The 23,922-nt window shown below is 41.8% G+C and overlaps 1 protein-coding gene across 3 annotated transcripts in view; it reads right to left on the bottom strand.

The window, feature by feature from the left end:
• Window positions 1–23,922, bottom strand: part of MYLK (myosin light chain kinase) — a 344,455-nt gene that overhangs the window by 141,753 nt on the left and 178,780 nt on the right. For all 3 annotated transcript variants that reach the window (XM_023590948.3, XM_023590949.3, XM_012528021.4), the window contains one exon: window positions 626–833. In XM_023590948.3, coding sequence (XP_023446716.2) covers window positions 626–833 — 208 coding nt within the window. The remainder of the gene's footprint in view (window positions 1–625; window positions 834–23,922) is intronic.

The following is a 23,922-nucleotide window of genomic DNA, read 5'->3' as shown; positions in this document are numbered from 1 at the left end:
CAATGCCAAAAGACAAACAAGGTTTCTCTTCTCCAAGAGCCTCATTTAGTGGTGAGGCAGGGGGTGGTGGAGAAAATATAATGTAAAATGGTGATAAGTCTTAGGAAGAAAAAATCAGAGTGATGAAAAAATCAGGGGTGATGGTCAGAAAAGGCTTCTCTAAAGAGGCAGAGACCTGAAGGAAGTGGGGGCTGAGTCAGGTGAAGAGCTGGCAGAAGAGCCCTTCTGTTAGAGGCAACGAGAAGGGTGGGGGCCTTGCTCAAGGAAGAGTGGAAGGCTCCAGTGCCTACAGTGCAGTGAGGAGGGAGAGCAGACAGTCTGTCAGGAGACAGGTCTGGAGAGCCAAGCAGCAGGCTTTGTGAGACCATGACAAGAAGACTGGTGTCAGCTAAGTGTGAGGGGAAGCCACAGGATGTTTGAACAGGACAAGCACTTCCTCCTGGGTATCTTTCTGGTTTGCAGGGACCACATCTCTCCCATTAGACTGGAAGGTCCTGAGTTTAGGGATGAGGATGCTTCTTCTTGTAGGTTCTTCCATCTCCCAAAAGAAGACCAAAAGGGATAGGAGGACTTAGGGAAATGGCCAGCTTATCTCTCATCGGGGTTCTAGCCTCTGGGTACTCACCTTCTACTGTTAACTCCACTGTCACCTGGCAGGTACCACTACCATTGGCAGCTTCACAGGTATACTTTCCTTTGTCCTCCTCACGGACAGCATGAATCACAAGGCTGAAATTCCCCCGGATACTGCAGTCCAGCAGGAAGCGGCTCCCGCTGGTGATGGGTTGCCCATTTCTGTGCCACGTAACTTGGGACTCAGGGTAACCTCGGACCTTAAAGAGAAAGAAGAAAGGGTACGAGTTAATATTTTATAATTACATACTGTGTACCAAGTATTGTTCTAGGTGCTTTACATGTGTTAACTCATTTAATCCTCGTAACAACCATCGAAGCAGATAGTACTTTTGTCTCCATTTACAGATGAAGAGATTGAAGCACAGAGCATTTTAGTAAATTCCTCAAGGTCTCTCAGGAACAAAGTGGCAGAGCAGGCATCCTGGATCCAGGGCCCATTATACAAGTGACAGGCCTGGTTGCACATTAGAATCACCAGGGGAGCTTAAATAATAACAAAAAACAAAAACAAAACACTAGTGCCCAGGTCAAATAAAATCAGAATCTCAGGGGGTGGAGACCGAGCATGTTCTAGACCAGTGCTTCTCACACAAACAAATCACGTGGGGATCTCGTTAAAATGCAGATTGTGACCCACAAGAAGTGAGGCCTGAGATTCTGCAGTTCAGACAAGCTTGCCGATGATGCTGATACTGCTGGTCCCTGGAACTCACACTGCATGGCAGGGTTCCAGATCTGTGCTGTTCAATATGGTAGCCACTGCCCACATGTGGGAACTGAGCACTTGATATGTGACTAGTTGTACTGAGTTGGGCTCTAATTTACACCGTGTAATTTACACCGTGAGTTTCAAAGACTCAGCATGAAAACAGGAATGTGAAATACCTCAATAATTTAAAAATAGTGATTACACATTGAAAAGAATATTTTGATATTTAGGATTAAATGCAATATATTATTAAAATCAGTTTCACCTGTTTGTGTTTTGCTGTTGTTGTTTTACTTTTATAATGTGCTTACTAGAAAATTTAAAATGACATACTTGGCTCTCATGGTATTTCTGTTGGGCAGCACTGCTCTAGACTACTCTGCTTTTCTCTAATAAGGGTGGTTAACATTTGATGATACAAAATGTTAAGCACTTTTCTAAGTACTTGAGTCATTGAGCCTGACAGCAACTCTTTAAGAGAAAAGTTATTGTCTAAAAGGGGAAAATGCAGAGATAAAGTAAAACAAAAGAGTTCACTTTGAATTTCAGAGAAAGTTCCCTCTTTTCAGAGGATGGGCTCTCAAACAACTGAAACTCAGCAGGCCCCACAGAAAATACTCATCCTCTAAGGAGCAGGACTCAATCTCACTCATCAATGCACAGACCAGAATAGAAAGTCCCACAACTATTATAACATAAAACCCATGTAGTGGTATGATGGTGGATCTCTCCTCTTTTCCTTCTGTAAATGACACATCTGTGTAACTGGGGGTTAAGAATTAACAAATAGGGAAGTGGATGTGGCTCAAGTGATAGAGCTTCCGCCTACCATATGGGAGGACCTGGGTTCGATCCCTGGGGCCTCCCGGTGAAAACAGAAGAAGAGAAAGTGTGCCGGGGCGGCAAGCCAGTGCCCACGAGTGACCGTGTGATAAGCCAGTGCCTACACGACTACCCACGCACGTGCCAATGTGGTGAACCAGTGCCCTGTGTAAGTGAGTCACGCAGCAAGATGATGATGCATCAAAAGAGAGACAAGGGGAGAGTCAAGGTGAAGTGCAGCAGAAACCAGGAACTGAGGTGGCACAATTGACAGGGAAGCTCTCTCCCCATCAGAGGAATCGAATCCTGGTGAATCTTAGAGGAGAGAAAATGAGAAGAGAAGATGAGACGGACAGCAAAAATCGCAGGGTGGGAGGAGGGGAAAGGGGGAAAAAAAAGAAATCTTTAAATAACAAAGAATTAACAAATAATTATTATTACTAAGTCATTATACACATACTTTTTCTACTACCAATAGCCAAAATTAATACTTGAAATTACTGAAGCTAGCTAGAGTGGTCTCATCCCAGTTCATGGTTACTCTAGACTTAACCTCACCCTTGTGTAGACCTGTTGCCGTGATGGTCATTCTAACCTGGTCTCATCCTTGTTTATGGTTACCCTAGACTTAGCCTCACCTGCGTGCGGTCACCCCTCGGGCTGAAGTGTGGTTTGCTGGCCTGGCGGGGGAGCAGCCGCGGCAGGCCAAGCCGCTGCCCCCATAATAGGGTGGCTGGTCGGACTCACCGCCACCCCTGAAGGGAGCTCGGCATGGGCGCAGAGTGCCCTCGGGTCTCCCCTTCTCGGCAGCCATGCTTCCGCGGCCGCCCCTCCTCCCGGATGGCGCCACCCGATGCCTGTGGGGCAGCACCCTTCTTCTTCTTCTCCCTGCGCAGGCGCAGGGCAGAAAATTTCAGTCTGCCCTTTTCCCCTCCCCCGACAGCAGCAATAGCCAGGTGTGGGCAGAAAAATCCAGCCCGCCCTTTTCCCCTCCCCCGACAGCAGCAACAGCCAGGCCTGGGCGGAAAAATCCAGCCCGCCCTTTTCCCTTCCCCCGACAGCAGCAATAGCCAGGCGTGGGCGGGAAACTCAAGTCTGCCCTCCACCCCAGCAACAGCAGCCACCAATCCCTAAACCCTGCCCCTTCCCCCAGCAACAGCGACAGCCAATCCCTAACCACCACCCCTCCCCCGTCCAGTACCGCCCACTGACCTTTCGCCGGCAACCAATCAGAACAGGGCGTGGCTTCGACCAATCAGCCTTCCCCAGCCCCTATAAAACTGTTGCCTCTCCCTCAGTAAAGTGGACTTGCGTGTTTACCTTGTCTCCGCGGTAGTTCTTCTGCCGTGCGCCCTCCAGTCCTGAGAGCCCCCGACAAGGGCCTGGCCTCCCTTGTCCCCAGTTCGTCGCCTGCTTCTCCGGGCGACCCCTTCGTCGCCTGCTTCTCCGGGCGACCCCTTCGTCGCCGGCTTCACCGGGCGACCCCCGTCAGCCGAACCGCGCAACCGCTTGTGAGACCGATCCCTCGTCTGCTGCCGGACCGACCCCTCGTCCCAAGTGGGACCGACCCCTCGTCCCAAGCGGGACCGACCCCTCGTCCAGAGCTGGACCGACCCCTCGTCCGCAGCCAGACCCCACCTCTACCGACCGAGCAAGCCGCCGCACCTGCGTATATGCTTACTATTGTGTTGGTAATTCTAGACTGGCCTTACCCTTGTTTAAGGTTATTCTAAAACTAAGCTCACCCTGGTGTGCTAAAAAATGCTAACTATCATCTGAGCTTTCACTGAGTCATACTCTTTTTGCTGGTGGAGGGTCTTGCCGACATGTTGATGACTGCTTACTCATCAGGGTGGTGGTTGCTGAAAGCTGGGGTGGCTGTGGAAATTTTAAAAAATAGGACAACAATGAAGTTGACTCTTCCTTTCACAAAAGACTTCTCTGTAGCATGCAATGCTGTTTGACAGCATTTTACCCATAGTAGAACTTCTTTCAAAATTGGAGTCATTCCTCTCAAACCCTGCCACTGCTTTATCAACCAAGTTTATGCTTACAGTTTTTTTTTTTTTTTTAAGTACTGGGGCCAGGGATTGAACCCAGGACTTCATAAGTGAGAAGCCTGGTGTTGAACCACTGAGCCACATCAGCTCCCCTTCAACGAAGCTTATAATTCTAAATCCTTTGTTGTTATTTCAACAATGTTCACAGCCTCTTTACCAGGGTATATTCCATCTCAAGAAACCACTTCCTTTGCTCATCCATAAAAAGTAATTCCTCATCAGTTCAAATTTTATCATGAGATTAGAGCAATTCAGTCACACCTCAGGTTCAATTTCTGATTCTAGTTCTCTTGCTGTTTCCCCCACATCTGCAGTTACTTTCTCCACTGAAGTCTTGAACCCCTCAAAGTCATCCATGAAGGTTGGAATCAACTTCTAAACTCCTTGAATTTTGAACTCCTCCCATGAATCACAAATATTTTAAGGGTATCCAGAATGGTGAGTCCTTTCCAGATTTTCAGCTTACTTTGACCAGATCCATCAGAAGAATCACTATCTATGGTAGCTATAGTCTTGCAAAATGTATTTCTTAAATGACTCCTTGTTCCATGGGTTGCAGAATGGATGCTGTGTTACCAGGCACAAAAATAAAATTAATCTCATACATCTCCATCAGAGCTCTTAGGTGACTAGGTGAGTAGTAATATTCTGAAAGGAATCCTTTTCTCTGAGCAGTAGGTCTCAACAATGGGCTTACAATATTTAGCAAACCATGTTGAAAACATGTTCTGGCACCCAGGTTTTGTTCCACTTATAAAGCACAGATAGAATAGCATAATGTTAAGGGCCCTAGGATTTTCAGGATGGTAAATGAGCATTAGTTTCAACTTAAAGTCACCAGCTACTTTAGCCCCTAAGAAGAAAGTCAGGCTGTCCTTTGAAGCTTTGAGACCAGGCATTGATTTCTCTCTAGCTTTGAAGGACTTAGATGGCCTCTTCTTCCAACTGAAGGCTGTTTCATCTACTTTGAAATTGTGTTGTTTAATGTAGCCACTTTCATCAATGATCTTAGCTAGATCTTCTTTTTTTTTTTTTAAGATTGACTGATTTCTCTCCCCCACCCCCCACCCCGGTTGTCTGTTCTCTGCATCTATTTGCTGCGTCTTCTTTGTCTGCTTCTGTTGTTGTCAGTGGCACAGGAATCTGTGTTTCTTTTTGTTGCATCATCTTGTTGTGTCAGCTCTCTGTGTGTGCGACACCATTCCTGGGCAGGCTGCACTTTCATTTGCGCTGGGCGGATCTCCTTATGGATGCACTCCTTGCGCGTGGGGCTCCCCTACATAGGGGACACCCGTGCCTGGCAGGGCACTCCTTGCACGCATCAGCACTGCGCATGGACCAGCTCCACACTGGTCAAGGAGGCCCGGGGTTTGAACCGGGGACCTCCCATGTGGTAGACAGACGCCCTAATCACTGTGCCAAGTCCGCCGCCTTAGTTTGATCTTCTGATAATTTGCTGCAGCTTCTACATCAGCACTTGCTGTTTCACCTTGTACTTTAGTTATAGAAATTGCTTTTTTCCTTAAATTTCATGAACCAACCTCTGCTAACTTCAAACTTTCAATCTGTAGCTTCCTTATCTCTCCCAGCCTTCATAGAAGTGAAGAGAATTAGGACCTTGCTCTGGATTAGGCTTTGGCTGGTTTGATCTTCCACTAAAACTTTCTTCATATCAGCAATAAGGCTGTTTTACTTTCTAATCATTCATGTGTTGACTGGAATAGCACTTTCAATTTCCTTCAAGAATCTAGCTTTTGGCCTATTTCAGCTTTCAACATGCTTTCCCCACAAAGCTTAATCATTTCTAGCTTTTGATTTAAAGTAAGAGATGTAGGACCCTTCCTTTCACTTGAGGTTCCATGTTCAATTCCCAGTACCTTCCTTTCACTTGAACACTTAGAGACCATTGCAGGGTTATTAATTTTTTCAATATTGTTGTTTCAGCTAATAGGGAGACCTGAGGCCAGGGAGAGAGACAGGGGGCAGGCCAGTCATTGGAGCAGTCAGAGCACAGACATTTATCGATGACGTTCGTGGTTTGTGGCACCCCCAAACAACAGCAACATCAAAGAGCACAGATCACAAATAATAATAATGAACATTTTAAAATACTGTGAGAATTACTAAAACACGACACAAAGAACGAAGTGAGCACATACTACTGGAAAAACGGAGCCGGCAGAGTGGCCACAAAGCTTCAGTTTGTTAAAAAGGCAACATGTGTGAAGTGCAATAAAGCAAAGCGCAGCAAAAACGCCTGTATGCCTGTAATTTGTTGAGGCTCACAAGGCACTTAAATCTTGCAGTGGAAATAAAAGAGCTATCTAAATAAATATAATGCAAGTTCAAATGTGACAAACGCCATGTACCCACATAAAATCACGTCATCTTGTGGCCCTATCTTGGCACGAAGGTGCATGCAAAGGAATATTTGTCAGTAGTCACCCTGATAAAGCATTATTTTTTTCATTTTCACAAAACAACTAAGGAAATCTTTTCCTACAGAAAAAAATCCCTTGGGAGTCTGGCCATAAAGTGAATTTGCAAACCATCATTATCTTCTCCTTCATCCCATTCGACAGCACCAGCCTAACCTTCAGAAGAAGAGCACAGGCCCCTCTGTCAGCTCAGAGAAAGGGAGAGCAGAGTACTGCAATCAGGAGGAGATAAATCATTAACTGCACCAAAGGCGTCCTTAGCATTCCATCAGCAGGCATTCTGGCCCCCTGCAGCAGGCGGAACCTGGTGGCCCTACAGGCCCTGAGGCATCAATGATTAACTGGGGACATTGCAAATGTTCCAGATCTCAGGGACAGGGAGCCCTCTCTGTCTTTCCCCTCATTTTCTATATGCACACATACTCACTCCCTATATTCACCTCTGAAGACCCTGGGAAGCGCACTGTTAAAATATCCAGGGATTAAAAAATATAATGAAATTGGCATCACTTAGAAAGCTGCAGTTTGCAAATGGTATATATATTTATAACACCTTCCATCTGAGGCAAAGCAGGAATTTCAGTGACCTTGCTCAGTTCCAAGGTCTGAATGATTGCAACTTCAATTCTTGTCCTCCCACTATGGGAAAAACTTGATTAGCCACTACCTAAAATTGCCTAAAAATTACTCAACTTCAGATAAATCCATTTTTAACCGTGTGCCCATTATACTGGGCTTCTGGGTGAGGAAGGAAGACATCCTTAGGATGCAATGCAACAGCCCTGCCCTCCCTGGGTGCCTCAATGACCTTCAGCCAAGAAGACACACTTCGGATTTTGGCAAGGAGGATATTCATCAAGACCCCAGTACAATCTACTGTCATTTTAGTTTTCAAAGGGGCTTCATATGTCGAATCTTACTTGCTTCTCCCAACACAATGAGACAGGGATTTTGTAAACCCTTAGCAGCCAACACTCAGAGCAGCTCGGGAGTGGGCGTACGGGCCTGGTGAAGGGGATCTGGGTGGGGAATCTGTGACAGCCCACAAAGCCAATTGCATTATGAAGCGCATTCTAAGATGGGAAAAGTGGCCTAGAGAAGTGGATGATTTGCCGGTGATCTCATGTGGCAGATCTAGGACTACAATTTTGGCCTCCAAATTTAGTGATTGTTTCATTGTAAGTTCATATTTTCAAGGAGACAAATGCCGTCGCAATCAAAGCATCAATAAATGGCTATCTCTGATATACACTAACTCTCCTCTGGGTTAAAGCAACATCTGCTCCACACTTTTAGAAAAGGTCAAAAGATTCACAAAAGATATGACCATTCTGTATGCAAGTCTTGGCTGTTCCCTCAGATTCACAATGGGTCAGGACTGGTGCCATGCATGTGCCCAAGACACTCCCAGGAGAACAATGATACAGAGAAGACGGCTGAGAGCAGGGGGCTTCCAAACCTCTCTAGGTTTTAATTCCTTTCTTGAGAAAATGGCTCTTGATATCTAAGGTTCCTTCCATCTCTGAAACAGTTTGGTTCTAATGGTGACCCACTTAGGGAAAATTCTTTCCTCTCTCTCCCCTTCTTTCTCCTCTGGGTCCAACCCACAGCCTTAGTACCCTCTAATCCTCCAAATGTAAAAACCAAGTGACCACAAGAAGAAATGCTCATGAACATGAAACAGGCAGTCCCAAGTTTTTGGAAATGGGTCCAAAGAAAGTCACTCTAAGGAGGATCATATTTTTGCCACAGTAACCACACTTAATTGGAGACTGTGTTCTTGAACAAAAGCCCAGTATCAAATAAATCAAGGGCATAACCAATAACTTTTCATAAAAATAAAGATATAGTAACCATAACCCTCATAATAATTTAAAAGAGTAAAACTGTATTCCAGTCCCACAAAATGTCCTTAAAACCTTTATAGCCTCAAAAGCCCTTTAAAGGGACTGAGGGCTCATATTGTATTTCTTGGATGGATGAGGAAAAAGCTGGACTGCAGGGAGGCCTTGTCTCACCTGAGGGGCTTTTTTCAGAAACTGGTGCCATCTTGAGATTTACTTCATGACAAAAAAAGTGGCAATTCTTAAGGGCCCTAAATCTCTTGATTTTTCTCTAACTTGTGATGAAGGGCTTTCAATTGATTCTGAATCTCCCAGAGCAGGTTACTGCAGGGTGAGCCCAGAGGAGTGGCAGTTCTCTGCCCCATGGGACACATTTCCTCCTGCTAGCTTGGTGAGTAGAAGAAAGGGGGGATTTTGTAATTTTTGACCATCTCTTGCATGTCTTTTGTCCCAGGGTGCTATCCCTGTGTGAGCACTGCAAGTCCGCCCAGTGGCCTGAGCAGGAGCCAGGTCTGAGCAGAGATGGAACTGAGGCTTTGCCAAGTCGGCATGGAGAGAGACCAACAAGAGAGTTGGAAAGTTACAGGAGGAAGATGTGAGCAGTGGGCAGAGAAATCTTTAGGGTGGGGAGAAAAGCCTCAAGGGGTTGCCAATTAGTATTTATTTGAATCTTGTTGAGTAACTGAATCAATGCCGGAGAGGCTGAACCTGGAAGATGGGACAGTAAGAAAACCTCTCAGATGGACACCTCCTCCACTCTCCAACGCCATCGTCTTCATACTCATAATTGCCTGCCAATCTGTAACACACTACTCTGAAATGTAATTAACCTGTTAACAGGCAGTTTCTTTTACTATAAACAAAATTCTCCTATTATAAATGGCAATAACAGAGCCAGTGATTAAAAACTGTACAATAATAGGAAATAAAACCAATAGCATTAAGGAATTCATTTGAAAAAAAGAATCCTCCAAGTATAACAGGCTTACACAGAGAGTTAATGGACATGGATGTAAAGAAAAGAGAATTAAAACATTAACACCCAAACCAAATTAGACCGCAAAATATTTATATAAAACTTATGTCATGGGTAGATAATGAGGGTGAAGAGTGAAGGGCGAGCCCTGTGGCATGACCAAGATTAGGAGCCTGCATCTGTCTGTGTCAGCAACTGGCACACAGCCTCACAGACAGGCAGGCACTTCATTAAGGCACTGAATAATTCTGTTGCCAACAGTTAAAAGCCTTAACTGAACTACAGAAAGCATCAGGAAGAGAGCATACCAACTAAAACAGCAATTAATGAGAGGCTTAAGCTGCTGGATGCCCCCTCTCCCCTGCCCAATCCAGCCTGTGAAACAGTGATGACAGAAGCACTTAGGTGAAAAATAAAATCAGAAAGTAGAAAATGCAGCCACCTACTCCTCTGATTGCCCAGAGCAAATGCCACATGGGTCTGCAGTGACAGTTACTTGAAGTCTTTATCTATAATAAATAAATCTCTCTCATTTCTCATGGCATGTTTTCTTTTCTTTTGGTCCAAGGCTTAGAGACCCCCCACCTCTCCTCATATCTGCAAGTCTGAGGATTTTTCGTTTCTCCCACCAGAGAGCACTATGGAGGTTATATCCTGGCAGCACTGGGTTGCATCTCAAGCCCTTTTGAAAACAGCCTCCCCACCCACCCACCCCCAAAAAGATCTTGTTCCTTTTATCTAAACCAAGCTTATTAACACAAACAACTTACTAATTCCCTTTTAAAGATACAAACACCTAAAACTCTTTGAAATAGTCCAAGATATAGAATTCTAAGTGAAATTTAGAACTCTCACACACTGATGCTTTCCTTGTTCCTCCAAATTTCTTGTTTCCAGTCTTCCTGGAACCAACTTAACACAGAGCTTTGGGGTTCTAGTTTCATGCTCACACATGATGAGTTTCCAAGGACACTGTCCTTAGCTGGTGAGGCTGATCACTCTCCTATGGTGGTTCTCCAGTTACTGCTAACAAGTTGAGATATACTCTCATATATATATTAAAATGAGTAATATTAATAAAATACTAATAAATATTAATGTGTAGAGGTTTAACAAATAGTTTTTTGTTTTGATTTACTCAGGATCTCCTGAGTTTCTGGGATAATCAGCCTATAATCCTTTGGGGGAACTGCTCACTCCCCCTCCACCCATTACATATGCTCCTGGTGGGGCCCATCAGTGAGCTGCCTACAGGCCAAAGTGCTTGTTCTACAAAATGGGCATAAGATCCAAGCCAGCCAAGAGCTTTTCCCTGCAATTTTATCTTTGAATATTAGGAGACAGAGGCCATTTCTTTTCATAGGGATCCAGAGCTGGGAGGATGGAAGTCTGAAGCTGTCTTCAGTTATCCTCTACCATCCCCACTCCCTATTTTCTTCCCTTCACCCAAGAGGAGGAAACCATCTGAAGGAAAGTAAGATCTCACACACAGTGAAGGAGAGAAGACAAAGAGACATGGCCTGACTGAGTTGTGGAGTACGCTTGATCCACTCAGTTATATGAGATAATACATCTCCTTTACTTAACCTACCTGGAGTTGGTTTCTCATACTTGCTAACAAGAGTCCTGATTAATTCAGGAAGGTGTTTGGCCTCTGAAGTCAGACTGATTTAATCATGGAGACTGACTGCACCAATCACCAGCTGCCTGAGCTTGGGCAAGTTACTTGGCCTATATGGCTCTCAGTTTGCACACTGAATGGAATCTCATTTGAATTTCATTCCAAAGGGAATGATTCTAGCATCTGCTTCCATGGATGAGTTTACAATCTAATGAAATAATGCATGTACTGTACCACATTAATAGATGTGAGAATTGGAAACTCCCTCTCTTATTTTCTTCAAAGTCAATAATTCTTTATAATTAGGTGCCCTAGAAGTCATTTAGCTCCCAGCTTTTTTAACAGTGTCGAACTATATTTTGCCCTTTGAAATAGCAACACCTAGGAACTTATGGGCTTGGTGTGCCTCATCTTACACAACTCACATTCTTATGGACAACTGCAAAGGGCACAGCATTATTAATCAGGTAAAAACCTAGCACTTTGAGAACACCTTCTGCTCTGACTGAATTGGCTTATTATTTTTATTTAAAGAGCTAAAAATCCCATTTGGAAAATGATTACTGTTTTTATATAATATTACGCAATACATTAAAAAAAAAGGTCTGCAGTTTTGTCTGCACCATTTTTCAACTCCTGTAATACCACGTACAACATTGAGAGAGAGAACATCCCCATGATTTCTGCTTCATTGACTAATGCAGTCCTGGAATTTCAAGGGGTATGGGTGAGTGTTGGGAAGGAAATAAATTTAGGGTAATAAATCTGGAGTTTCTGGCCTGTTATGGTTAGACCTGCAGAGACATAAATCACTGGCAGCAGGGCTGAAACTGAAGGCTGCTCCCCAAACAACACAAAGACCATTCAGCAACTTGTCCTTATCCCTCAAGTAGCAGAACTAGCTAGAGAAGGTAGGAGGAAGGGTTTGTCGTATAAGGACTCTCCGAGAATACAAGAGGGCAAAAGTGACCTGGAGGGTCCCAACAACACAAGAACATCTTGCTTTGGTCTTCTTGGCTTAAATTTAGAATTTTTCGTCTCTCCAGGTGGCCTCTCTGCTCCAACACCTGCTCCACAAGCACGTCAATCAAGACTTCTGTGAATTCTGGGGAACAAAGACTGCATTCTGCTTGGATGCTCCCAGGTGGTCGACGGGAAGGGAAGGGGTTGACCAGGTGGGGCTTTGCAAGCAGAGCTTTCATACCACCTGCATCAATACTGCCAAGAGAGCATCTCCGTGAACCTGTCTGCAAACACTTGGCATAAATAGCAGAAAGAAGTCATATGAAGATGTCATTTTAGGGCAGAATATCCACCCTGTGTCCCCAGCCACCCAAAGGCATCCTGAACTGCATAGAGAATCATATCAGAGAAGGAATCCAAAGTTGTTCCTCATGCAATGTTAGTGGACGACTGTCCACCAGGCTTAAAAAATGACCAAACATGCTTTCTTAAAATGCTTTTATTCTCAACAAAAAAAATAAATGAATGTGGTTAAAATGTCAATTGATATTATGTCATAACAAAAAAGATCTGGCTTCTGCTCCATCCGTCTCCATGCCCAATCACCACTTTATTCAAGAAAATCATCTTCAACTCTTTTAAACGTTTCTTCTGGCATTTTCTTTCATATTTCTAAACAACAATCTTACACAACTGCTATTTTATTCTTTTCAATTTTAGACATTATCTCTTATCCTCTCTCTGGAATATAAGTATTTAGGTCTCAAATCTCCCCTCAAATAAACCTTTCCCCTGTTCCCCAATAATTACCTCACAATTTTTGGTTATGTCAATGTACAACGTTAACTGCATTTTAACTATGCTCACTGCCAAGCCACATGGTATATTAGAATTACATTTTTTCACCATCTTTTTATTTCTCCTGGAGTTAAAAACTGCCTTACTTTTGGCTTGCTGAGTGTTTTATGGATCCCAACTTCTCAAGAGAACTATAAATTCTTCTCAGCTATGATTAAATGCATCAGATAATTAATATATCAGTTGATTTTTTCTTCTTAGGAGATGTCCTTCCAGGAACAGTCTGTCCTCCTCCTCCAATCTAAACTGGCTGCTTTCTTGGCTTGACACACAGTGGTCTGGGATAGCCCTTCAGCATACTCTTGAAAGCTTCTTGGTGTATGCCATCGTTTTGTTAGAACATGACCTCCAGTGATTTCCTAAGAATGAATGCATAAAAGGTTAAATTTTTGAGACCTGTCATTTCCAAGACTATCAATATTTTACCCTGAAATTTTATGCTGAACTGATAGTATGGCAGGGAACAGAACTCTAGGTAGATATAATTTTTCTCAGAATTTTGGGGGTATTGCTTTATGGCATTTGAATGTAATGCTTCTGGCAGCCAAAACTGTTGAGAAGTCCAGTGCCATACTGACTCTTGGTCTTCTATCTGGTGATCCATTTTGTGTGTGTTTTTCTTTCAAGCATTAAAATCTTCTCTTTATCTTTGATAGCCTAAAGTTTCATAATGATTGGGCTTGATGTGGGTCTTTGTTCATTGTGTTGAACGCTTGGTGGGTCTTTTCAATACTGGAAATGCATGTCCTTCAGTTTTGAGGAAATTTTGCACTTTGATAATTCTCTCTGCACTGTTTTCTCTGCATTCTTCTCTTCACAGAAGTCCTATATGATAGATATTAGACCTTCTAGACTGACCCTCTGCATTTCTTTTCTTTTCTCATTTATTTCTCCCCTTCTGGCTTTTTGTTCTTTCTGGGGGATTTCCTTGACTTCATCTTCCAACTAGTCTATTGAATTTACTATTTTGGCTAGCTTTAACTTAAGAAAAAACTTTCTTTTACAGTTTTTCAAAATTGTTTTGAATAGCCTCCTCTTCTTGTTTAATGGTTGTAACATCTCTGAGTAGAGAGAAATTTTCTTCAAAGTTTTCTGTTCTCTGCAGTCTCTGCTTCTACTTCTGGTTCTTTATGTCTTTTTCATAGTAGAGGCTTAATATTTATTTATTTATTTATTCGCCCCCTCCCTTGCCACTTGCGCTTGCTGTGTACCTCTGTGTCCATTTGCTGTGCGTTCTTCTATGCCTGCTTGTCTTCTCTTCTCATCTTCTCTTTAGGAGGCACCAAGAACCAATTTTGGGACCTTCTGACATGGGAGACAGGCACTCAATTGCTTAAGCCACCTCAGTTCCCTGGTTTGTTGTGTCTCTCATAGTCTTTCCTCTGTGTCTCTTTTTTGTTGCATCATCTTATTGCATCAGCTCGCAAGCCAGCTCACCTTCACCGGGAGGCCCTGGGAACTGAACTCAGGACCCCCCATATGGAAGACAGGAGAGTCCATTTGCTTAAGCCACATCCTCTTGCCTGATTTTTCATGAATATGATTTAGGAAATAAAAAGCTCTGTGTGGGTGGAGATTCACACAATAACCAAAAGATGACCAGATTCCCCATCCTGGGGAGCTCTGCTACATTCTCTAATGGAACAGCAATGCCCAAGTACAGGGGCAATGACTAGTGAAGGAGGATGATCCACTGATGGGCCCTTGATATTGATGACTATGATTATGAGACTTTGCTCTTGAAATAGAAATTTAGCCTAGCATTGTAGGGTGCCTAAGAGTTACCTCCTGGGAGCCTCCTTGTTGCTCAAATGTGGCCTCCCTCTAAACCAAACTCAGCATATAAATGCAATAATTTTCCACCCCTGCAGCAGGGGGCATGACTCCTGGGATGAGCCTCTCTGGTACCAAGTACCAACAAACAATGCAACTGCGGAAAAAAAAAAAGGTCTTGACCAAAAGGCAGACAAGGTAAAGGCAAGTGAGTTTATATGGCTAAGAGACTTCAAAGTGAGTCAGGAGGTCATTCCATTGGTAACACTTATGCATATCTCAGCCGGATCTCATTGATAGTGAAAGTAGATACTACCCAAATAGTGGGGCTCCAGAGATATCCAGATACTACAGTCAGGGCAGATAGTTTAGGAGTCTGGTACTCTGCAAATAGGCCCTACTTTGGAATTTATGCTCCCTAGTGTGACAGAATTGGACTCAGTTGTGGTTTCCCTACAAATGGCTCTTCTGTCCTTCTATTTGAACTTATAATTATTACTAAAGTTGGTAGGTCTACGTCCAAAAGACTTAAATCTGTCCATGTTCTAGCTGGGTCCTGAATCTCAGTGGAGTTCCAACACCTACTCTCCAGTTAATTGGACTCACTCACAAGGAGGAGATGACGGATAACCAACAAAGCAAGGAACTGAGAGTAAGAAAGTCCCATCTATAGGCCATATGGGATTGAAGAATCCCCTCAATTAAGGTGGAGTGGGCATCACCATCCCAGAATCATCAGGATTGGGTAATGAACTATGGACTAAAATAGATTTACTTGTATTCTACTATAGACTTATTGTGGTTCTAGCAATGGAAGAAATTGTATCATTGATATGGAGGCAGTGGCCACTGGAGGTTCTGAACATAGGGAGAGGGAGAAACAGGTGTAATATGGGGCATTTTTAGGACTTGGGAATCATCCTGAATGACATTACAATGACAGATACAGGCCATTATATATCTTTCCATAACCTATAGAATTGAGTGGGAGAGAGTGAAAACTACAATGTAAACTATAATCCAAGCTTAGTGGCCATGCTCCAAAATGTGTTTATCAAGTGAAATGAATATATCACACTAGTGAAAGATGTTGCTAATGTGAGAAAATGTGGGATGTGTGAGGGGTGGGGCATATGAGAATCCCCTATATATTCCCTGTAACAATTATGTAATCTAAGTATCTTTTAAAAAAAGAAAAGGAGAAAAAAAAAGGTGAAGGGAACCAGCAAGGATAGTAAAGCACCCTGGGAACCAAAATACTTAAATTCTTTTGTTAAAATTTATTTTTTTCTATTATTATGGTAAAACATACATAACATAAAAATCATTTGAACCATTCAAAGTGTATAATTCTGTAATACTAAATACAACAACAGTGTTACCAAAAAAAAAAAAAAAGCTCTGTGCACACATGTGGGGCCTGTCAACTTGGTCCTCATAGTAGAACGGTTGGGTAAGGACCCAAACCATCAATATCTGTAGATTTTTTTCTCTTGAGGTAATCATTTTCCACAAAGAAGAATCTTCCAATTTCCTGCTTTGTGGTGGTTGTAATGGGGTGGGGGAGGGGCACAGTAATTAAGTCTGGCTACCAGCATTAGGAAGTAGAGTGAGGGAAGGCGGTATTTCAACTTGCTGATCTTCACTTAACCCACTCTCCCTTTAGAGTGCAATGCTTTGCTTCAGTTTTCAGTTGTGCCTGGAGCCCAGGAGTTGAGAGTGTGTCAGGCTCAGTCTCTCCACAGAGTGATTTTCAGTGTTCTGTGGATTTGAGCGAGAAGTAGTGGCCTAGTCACATGGACAATGAAAGGAGATCTGGGGGCGTAGTTGCTCTTTATCGTACTTTTAATTAATCCTCCAGTTTTCTGCTTCACTCCACAGCACAGGCTTTCAAAGTACTTGATGCTTCCAATTCCTTGGCCTTTTCAGGAATTTCTGGCACAAACAGGCTTACTTCTTACTGCTCACTCCCCTAACTCCGGGCATAGCAAACAAAGAAGGCCAAAACCTAGGTCATCTGGTCCCCCATCCATCTCTCATCTGCTATTCTCTCTGTTCTTTCTGTTCTTACATGTTTAAAAGTTTTCTTTTCTTTTTAAACAAACTCAATTTAAGGTATTTAGGGAGGGTGGTTAAATGTGTGTGGTAACTGCATACTTAATTGGAAGTTATTTATATATACTTTTTAGAAATAAACACTGCTACACAACTGGAAAATTTGCAGCTCATTGGAAAAGTAAATTCTTTAAGTTCCAGCAATGCCTAGAGCTGTACAGAAATGTACAGGGACAGCCAGAGCCATGGCCATAAAGATGAGGATCCTATTTAACAGGAGAGCATGGTGGGGCAGAGGGAGAATGAAACAGAATGGTATTGGACTGTGGGTGTGGAAAAAATCAACATAACAATTTTTTAAGTGATAGAGTAAATGAAGGAGCATGCACATTAACATCTTGGGCTTTTCAGTACATTGCTCTAGAACTTTAAGAAACTGATGAAGCTGCATGGAACAGAAAACTTCATTTTTACAAGTTGTATGTTTGGGGAAAATTGTCACACTTGAATATGATGTGGGGTCTATGGCACATCATAAGACAAAATGATCGGCCTTTGAATAAATTCCAAATATAAACAGAAATTATTTTGGATTAATAAATGTTTGGAAAACTCTTTCATTCCCTCCCTTGTATAATCTATAAACTAAGCATTTTTTGCTTATTGTTAACATGCAGAAACCTCCCAGCCTTTGCTCTTTTCACTAACAGCACTTCTGGGCTGAAGCTGTGTGAGATACTAAGAGGAATCTGACAAAGCCTCTGTCCTGGGGCCCACGGTCTGGGCAGAGAAGTGAGAGCATCCATTAACATAGTCCAGGGAGGGTCATTCCCTGAGGTGCCGAGACCCCATACCTAGATGTTCAACAGAGACCTCAGCGGAGAAGAAGGTCACAAACGATAAGCAATACCAACCAAAGGAGAGAAATGACACTGATTCTTTGGAAGGAAGGGAAGATCTGCCTGAGAAAGTTAGAAATGATATCAAAGGAGAGGATATGCTTCTTCTGTGTTTCCTGGACAGTGGGACCAGTATATACAAACACATAGAGGCTAGAGAGCAGTTTAATGAGGCTGGAGCTCAGAGTGTCACGGGGGTGAGTGTGGCCACACATGAGGCTGGAACAGCAGGCAGGGGTCTTATTAGGCAGGGGTCTTACTGTACAGGGCTTGTCTCCCTGACTTAGGAGTTTTAGTTGCATTCCCTGGGCAAAGGAGAGTCAAAGGTAACTCAAGCAAGAATGTGATAAAAAACAGGTTGATAAAAATAGGACATAAAAGTCATTGGTCCCCAGTCTACAGAGGACTCTAACTTGGGCTACCCTGAATGGTAGCTTTGCTTCTTTAAGTTAAAGAAATGACTCCCAATCTTTTAGAAGCAGGTATCTATCCATCTATCTATCTATCTATCTATCTATCTATCTATCTATCTATCTATCTTACCAGCCATCCATACATCTATTTATTTATAAATATCCCCTATGAACCTCCCTAAGGTTCCTTATTGCATATAATCACATAAAAATTAATTATAAATATCATCTTGAAAACTTCATTGTAAACCTTCAAACATATAAACATATCCAGGAGAATATGGTGATACCCTGTGTGATGACCATGAAGATTTTCAGCTCAGAAGTTCCTATAATTGCCCAAAGAAAACATGCTCTGTCACCCTAAAGGCAAAGGAGGAAAGTGGATTTGGCCAACAGATAGGGTGTCCGCCTACCACATAGGAGGTCCAAGGTTCAAACCCTGGGCCTCCTGACCTGTGTGGAGCTGGCCCACGCACAGTGCTGATGCGTGCAAGGAGTGCCCTGCCACACAGGGGTGTCCCCGGCGTAGGGGAGCCCCTGCACAAGGAGTGTGCCCTGTAAGGAGAGCCGCCCAGAGTGAAAAAAAGTGCAGCCTGCCCAGGAATGGCATCCCACACATGGAGAGCTGACGCAGCAAGATGATGCAACAAAAACAAGACACAGATTCCGGGTGCCACTGACACAAGCAGACACAGAAGATCACACAGCGAATGGACACAGAGAGCAGACAACTGGGGGCGGGGACAGGGAAGGGGAGAGAAATAAATAAAATAAAAAAATAAATAAATCTTTAAAAAAAAGAAAAAAGGCAAAGGACACAAGGCTTCCCAAGAAGAGTTACTTTATACATATGCTCAGAGCAGAAGAGGCCAGATAGTAGGATTTCCAGCCTCCCAGCTTTCTCCAGATCCTAAAAATTTTCCTTAGGATCTCTCTTTGTCATACTCATTCAATTACTATGTCTGCTAATTATGGACCAGATTCTTTACTACTCTATCTGGCTTTCATTTTTATAACAGCCCCATAAGGTATGTCTTACAATGGAGCAGGCTGAAGTTCAAAGAGCTATAAAGTAACCTGCTCCCAGTTACAAAACTGAGAGTAATTGTAAAATGAAATTGAAACTTCTAAGCCTATTTCTTTCCACTCTATCCTAATATATACTAACATTTTTCAAACTCCTATTGTATTCTAGGCACTGTGAGTGAAGCCTCTAAGAAATTAAGTCATCCAGCCTACTAGAGGCTCTTCCTCATAATGCCACCTTCAACCTTCCCTCTTAGAATGCACATCTGTCTATGCATGGGAGAGTTAAGAAAGACTTCAAAGGAGCAACAAATTCCTCTGGGATTTCTCAGACAAAGAACCAGAATGTGCAAGAATAATCCAAGTGCTTTCCTTTCTTATTTCCTTTCTCCCTGCACCCCCCACATTTACTCCACCAATAAGTAATGTAACCTTACCTCCAAAACACACTGTGAATCTCCTTCACTCCTACCACTTTAGTCCAAGCCCTACCTTCCACACCTCATGCACTGAAACAGCCTATTAACCTACTATCATCTGCAGGCAGCATGATATCTTTCAAATGTAAATAAGACTTTTGCTTCTGGGAAGATAGAATAGATGTACTTTTCCCTATTCCTCCCACTAAGCACAGTTAAAAACCCTGGATGTTATATATAAAACAAATGTATGAAGACTCTGAAAGGTAGAGAGAAAAAAGCAGTTTGGCTAGGGGCGCTGGGTTTTCTTTTTGACTCATATCGCGCAGGCTGTTGCTGAAGAAGCCAGCAATCCAGAAATGCCAATGGGTGCAGACAAAAATCAAACAGACAAAAAAAACTGCAACAAAAATCTACTCTCTCTAGCCAAAAGACCAGAAAAGGAGTAAGTCTAGCAAAACAGAAAACTTTTAGACAATGACTGCTCTACTCCAGTTAAACACCATGGGAAAATCTGTGTCCCTACTCCAATTGTGCCAGCAAAAGCTCAGTGGGGAGCCTAGTCTTCCACCTTTGTCAGACTATAGAGATGTCCTAGCTCCTTATTCCTCTCACCCACACTGGCTGAGCGGGGGCTTTCATCTCCACTGGGTTGTGACAAGGGTCCCCCACCCCATGTTGTCAATGGAGACCACATGGAGAGTCAGACTTTCAACACCCCTGGGCAGTAATGAGGAATCCTTTCTTCTGTACTGTGGTGGTATCAAAGGAGGCCTAGCAGAGAGTCAAGACTTTCACCACTGCCCAGCAGTATTAAGCCCACATGATGTCACTGGAGACAACATAAGGAGTAATAATTAGGTATTCTTACAGTTCCCAGCCAGGAAATTATCAGTAGAGGCCTGGTGGGGAGTCAAAATCCCAACCCACATGCAGCAGTAACTAACAGAGCATCCTCCTCCTCAGGTGTAAGCAGAGGCTGAGAAGCGAAACTGGACTTCTATCCCTACCTGCTAGTAAGAGGTAGTGACTCCTTTTTCCCTGCTGGAGCAGTGTCAGAGACAGCCAACTAAATCAGATGGTTTAAATAAGATTCAGAGTCTCACAACCTAATATCCCAAATGTCCGTATTTCAACTGAAAATCATTCATCATACTGAGAATCAGGAAGATCTCAAACTGAATGAAATAGGACAATCAAATAGATACCAACACCAAGATGATAGAGATGTTAGAATTATCTGACAAAGATTTTAAAGCATTTAAAGCAGTCATCATAAAAATGCTTCAGCAAGCATTATGGACACACTTGAAACTAATAAAAAAATAGAAAATCTGGGCAAAGAAATAGAATACCAAATGGAAATTTTAGAGTGGAAAAATACAATAATCAGAATAAAAAACTCAGTGGGTGAGCTCAACAATAGAATAGAGGAGAAAAATCAGTGAGCTGGAAGAATTTACCCAATCTGAAAAATAGAGAGAAAAATAATCTAATTAATTAATTACCTGCCTAAGGGGTTGTGGGACTATAACAAAATATCTAGTATTCATGTCATCAGAATCCTGGAAGGATAGGAGAAAGAAGGCAGGGATGAAAAAATATTCAAAATTATAATTGTTAGGGAAGCAGATCTGGCTCAAGCTGTTGAGTGCCTGTTTCCTACGTGGGAGGTCCTGAGTTCAGTCCATGGTGTCTCCTAAAAACAAAAACAAACACAACAACAAGCAAACAAAAATGAAAAAGCCAACTCATGGGAGCTGATGTGGCTCAGTGGTTGAGCACTGGCTTCACACATACAAGTCCCAGGTTCAATCCCTGGCCCCACCTTGGTACATCAAAACAAAAAAACCTTATAGATGTAACTGTTAAAAACTTCTCAAATTGTTAAAAGACATAAACTTACAGATTTAAAACGCTGAGTGAATCCCACAACAGAATAAATACAAAGAAATCTATACCAAGACATAGCATAGTCAAACTTCTGGACACTAAAAACAAAGAAAAAATTTTTGAAAGCAGCAAGAGAAATGACACCTTACCTGGAGGGGAAAGAATAGTTCAAATGACAGCACATTTTTCATCAGAAACCATGAAGGATGGAAGGAAGTGGCACATGTTTCATGTGCTGAAAGAAAAGATCTGTGAACCCAGAATTTTATACACTGTCTGATGTAGTTTTAAATGGATGTAGAGGAAATACTTAAGATAATTATATTGTAAAATGAGGGAGAATAAAGGGAGGTAAATTTTCTACACTTCACTCAAACTGGTAAAATGATCACATCAGTGGACTGTGCTACATTATATATATAATATCTAGAGCACACACTAAAAAAACTATACAAAAAGATACACTAAGAAACAAGATAGATAAATAAAAATGGCATTCTAAAATTTTTTCAAGAAACCCACAGAAAGACAAGAAAAAGAAAATAAACAAATACCATAAAAAAAAAAAGAAAAAAAAAGAAATAAAATGGCAAACACAAGACTACACGTTCTTTTCAAGTGCCCATGAAACAGATAGAGATCCATATCCTAAGGCCTAAAACAAACCTCCAGAAATTTAAAATAATTGAAATCATACAGAGTGTATTTTCCAACTACAATGGAATAAAACTAGAAATCAATAATAGAAAGATAACAGGGATATCTCTAAACTCTTGGAAAAAAATAATAACACACTTGTAAATAATTCATGGGACAATGGGAAAACAAAAATATAACAAATCAAAATTTTTGGGACACGGCTAATGCAGTGCTCAGAGGGAAACTTATAGCACTAAATGAACACATTAGAAAAAAATAAATTCCTAAAATTAATCATCTAAGTTGCTATTTTAAAAACTTAGGGAAAAAAAAAAGAACAAGTAAACCCAAAGCAAATAAAAGGAAGGGAATAATAAAGATCAGAACAGAAATCAATAAAACTGAAAACAGAAAAGTGATAGAGAAAATAAATGAATAAAGAGTTGGTTCTTTAAAACGATCAATAAAATTGAGAAATCTCTAGCAAGACTGACAAAGAAATAAGAGAGAAACACAAATTATCAAAATCAGGAATGAAACAAGATATCACTACAGACTCTGCAGACATCAAAAGTATTAAAAGGGTATATTACTCCACATATAAATTTGTTAAGAGTTGAAATGGGCCAAATCCTTGAAAAAAACCACAAACCACCACAACTTAACCAATATAAAACAAATAATTTTAATAGCCTTACAACTATTAAATGAATTGAACAAATAATTTAAAAGTCCTATAGGGGAACGGATGTGGCTTAAGCAGTTGGGTGTCTGCCTCCCATATGAGAGGTTCCATTTCAGTTCCTGGTGTCTCCTGAAGAAGACGAGCAGATGAAATGAGCTAACTCAATGAGCTGGCACAACAAGTTGATGCAACAAGCAGACATAATGAGCAGGAAGTAGATGTGGCTCAAGCATTTGGGCACCTGCCTCCCACATGGGATGTCCCAGGTTCAGTTCCTGGTGCCTCCTAAAGAAGCCAACCAGACAATGAGCAGACACAATGTAGCAGTGAGCAGACAGATAGGGGAGACATCTTGGGGGGGGGGCAGGGAGAATAAAAACTCCTATAAAAGAAATCCTCAGACTCAGATGGGTTACACTGGTGAATTGTACCAAAGGTTTAAGGAAGAATTAATATCAATTCTATAAATATCTTCCAGAAAATAGGAGGGAATATCTTCCAATTCATTTTATGAACTTGGTAATACCCTAATACCAAACCACAGATAGTATAAAAAAATAGAACTACTGACCAACTTCCTAATGAATAAAGACATAAAAATATTAACAGAATATTAGCAAATAGAATTAGGCAATATATAAAAAGAATTATACATTATGACTAAGTGGGGTTTATTCCAGAGATGCAAAGCAGAATCAATATTTGAAAATCAATCAGTGTAATCTACCATATTAAGAAATTAAAGAAGAAAAATCACATGGTTGTAGTAAGTGATGCAAAAACAGCATTAAGCAAAATTCAACATACATTCATGATAAAAACCCTCACAAATATAGAAATAGAGGGGAACCTCTCAACATGATAAATAGCAACCATAAAAAAATCTATAGCTAACATTATACTTGATGAAAATTGAATTCTTTTCCCCTAAGATTGGGAATAAAGCAAGGATATTCACTTTTACCCCTCTTATTCAACACTGTGTTAGAAGTTATAGTCAGTATAGTAAGGCAAGTAAAGTAAATAAAACTCCCTATTTGCAGATGACATGTTTGTCTATGTAAAAAATCCTAAGGAACCTACCCCAAACTCCTAGAAAGAATAAGTGAGTTCAGCAAGTTTGCAGTAATAAGATAAACATAAAAATTAATTGTATTTCTATATACAAGTACTGAATATGTGGACATCAA

The sequence above is a fragment of the Dasypus novemcinctus genome, chromosome 4, assembly GCF_030445035.2.
Source record: "Dasypus novemcinctus isolate mDasNov1 chromosome 4, mDasNov1.1.hap2, whole genome shotgun sequence".
In the NCBI taxonomy this organism is placed as follows: domain Eukaryota; kingdom Metazoa; phylum Chordata; class Mammalia; order Cingulata; family Dasypodidae; genus Dasypus; species Dasypus novemcinctus.
Note: the sequence above shows the minus strand (reverse complement) of the source record. Positions and strands in the feature narration are given on the sequence as shown.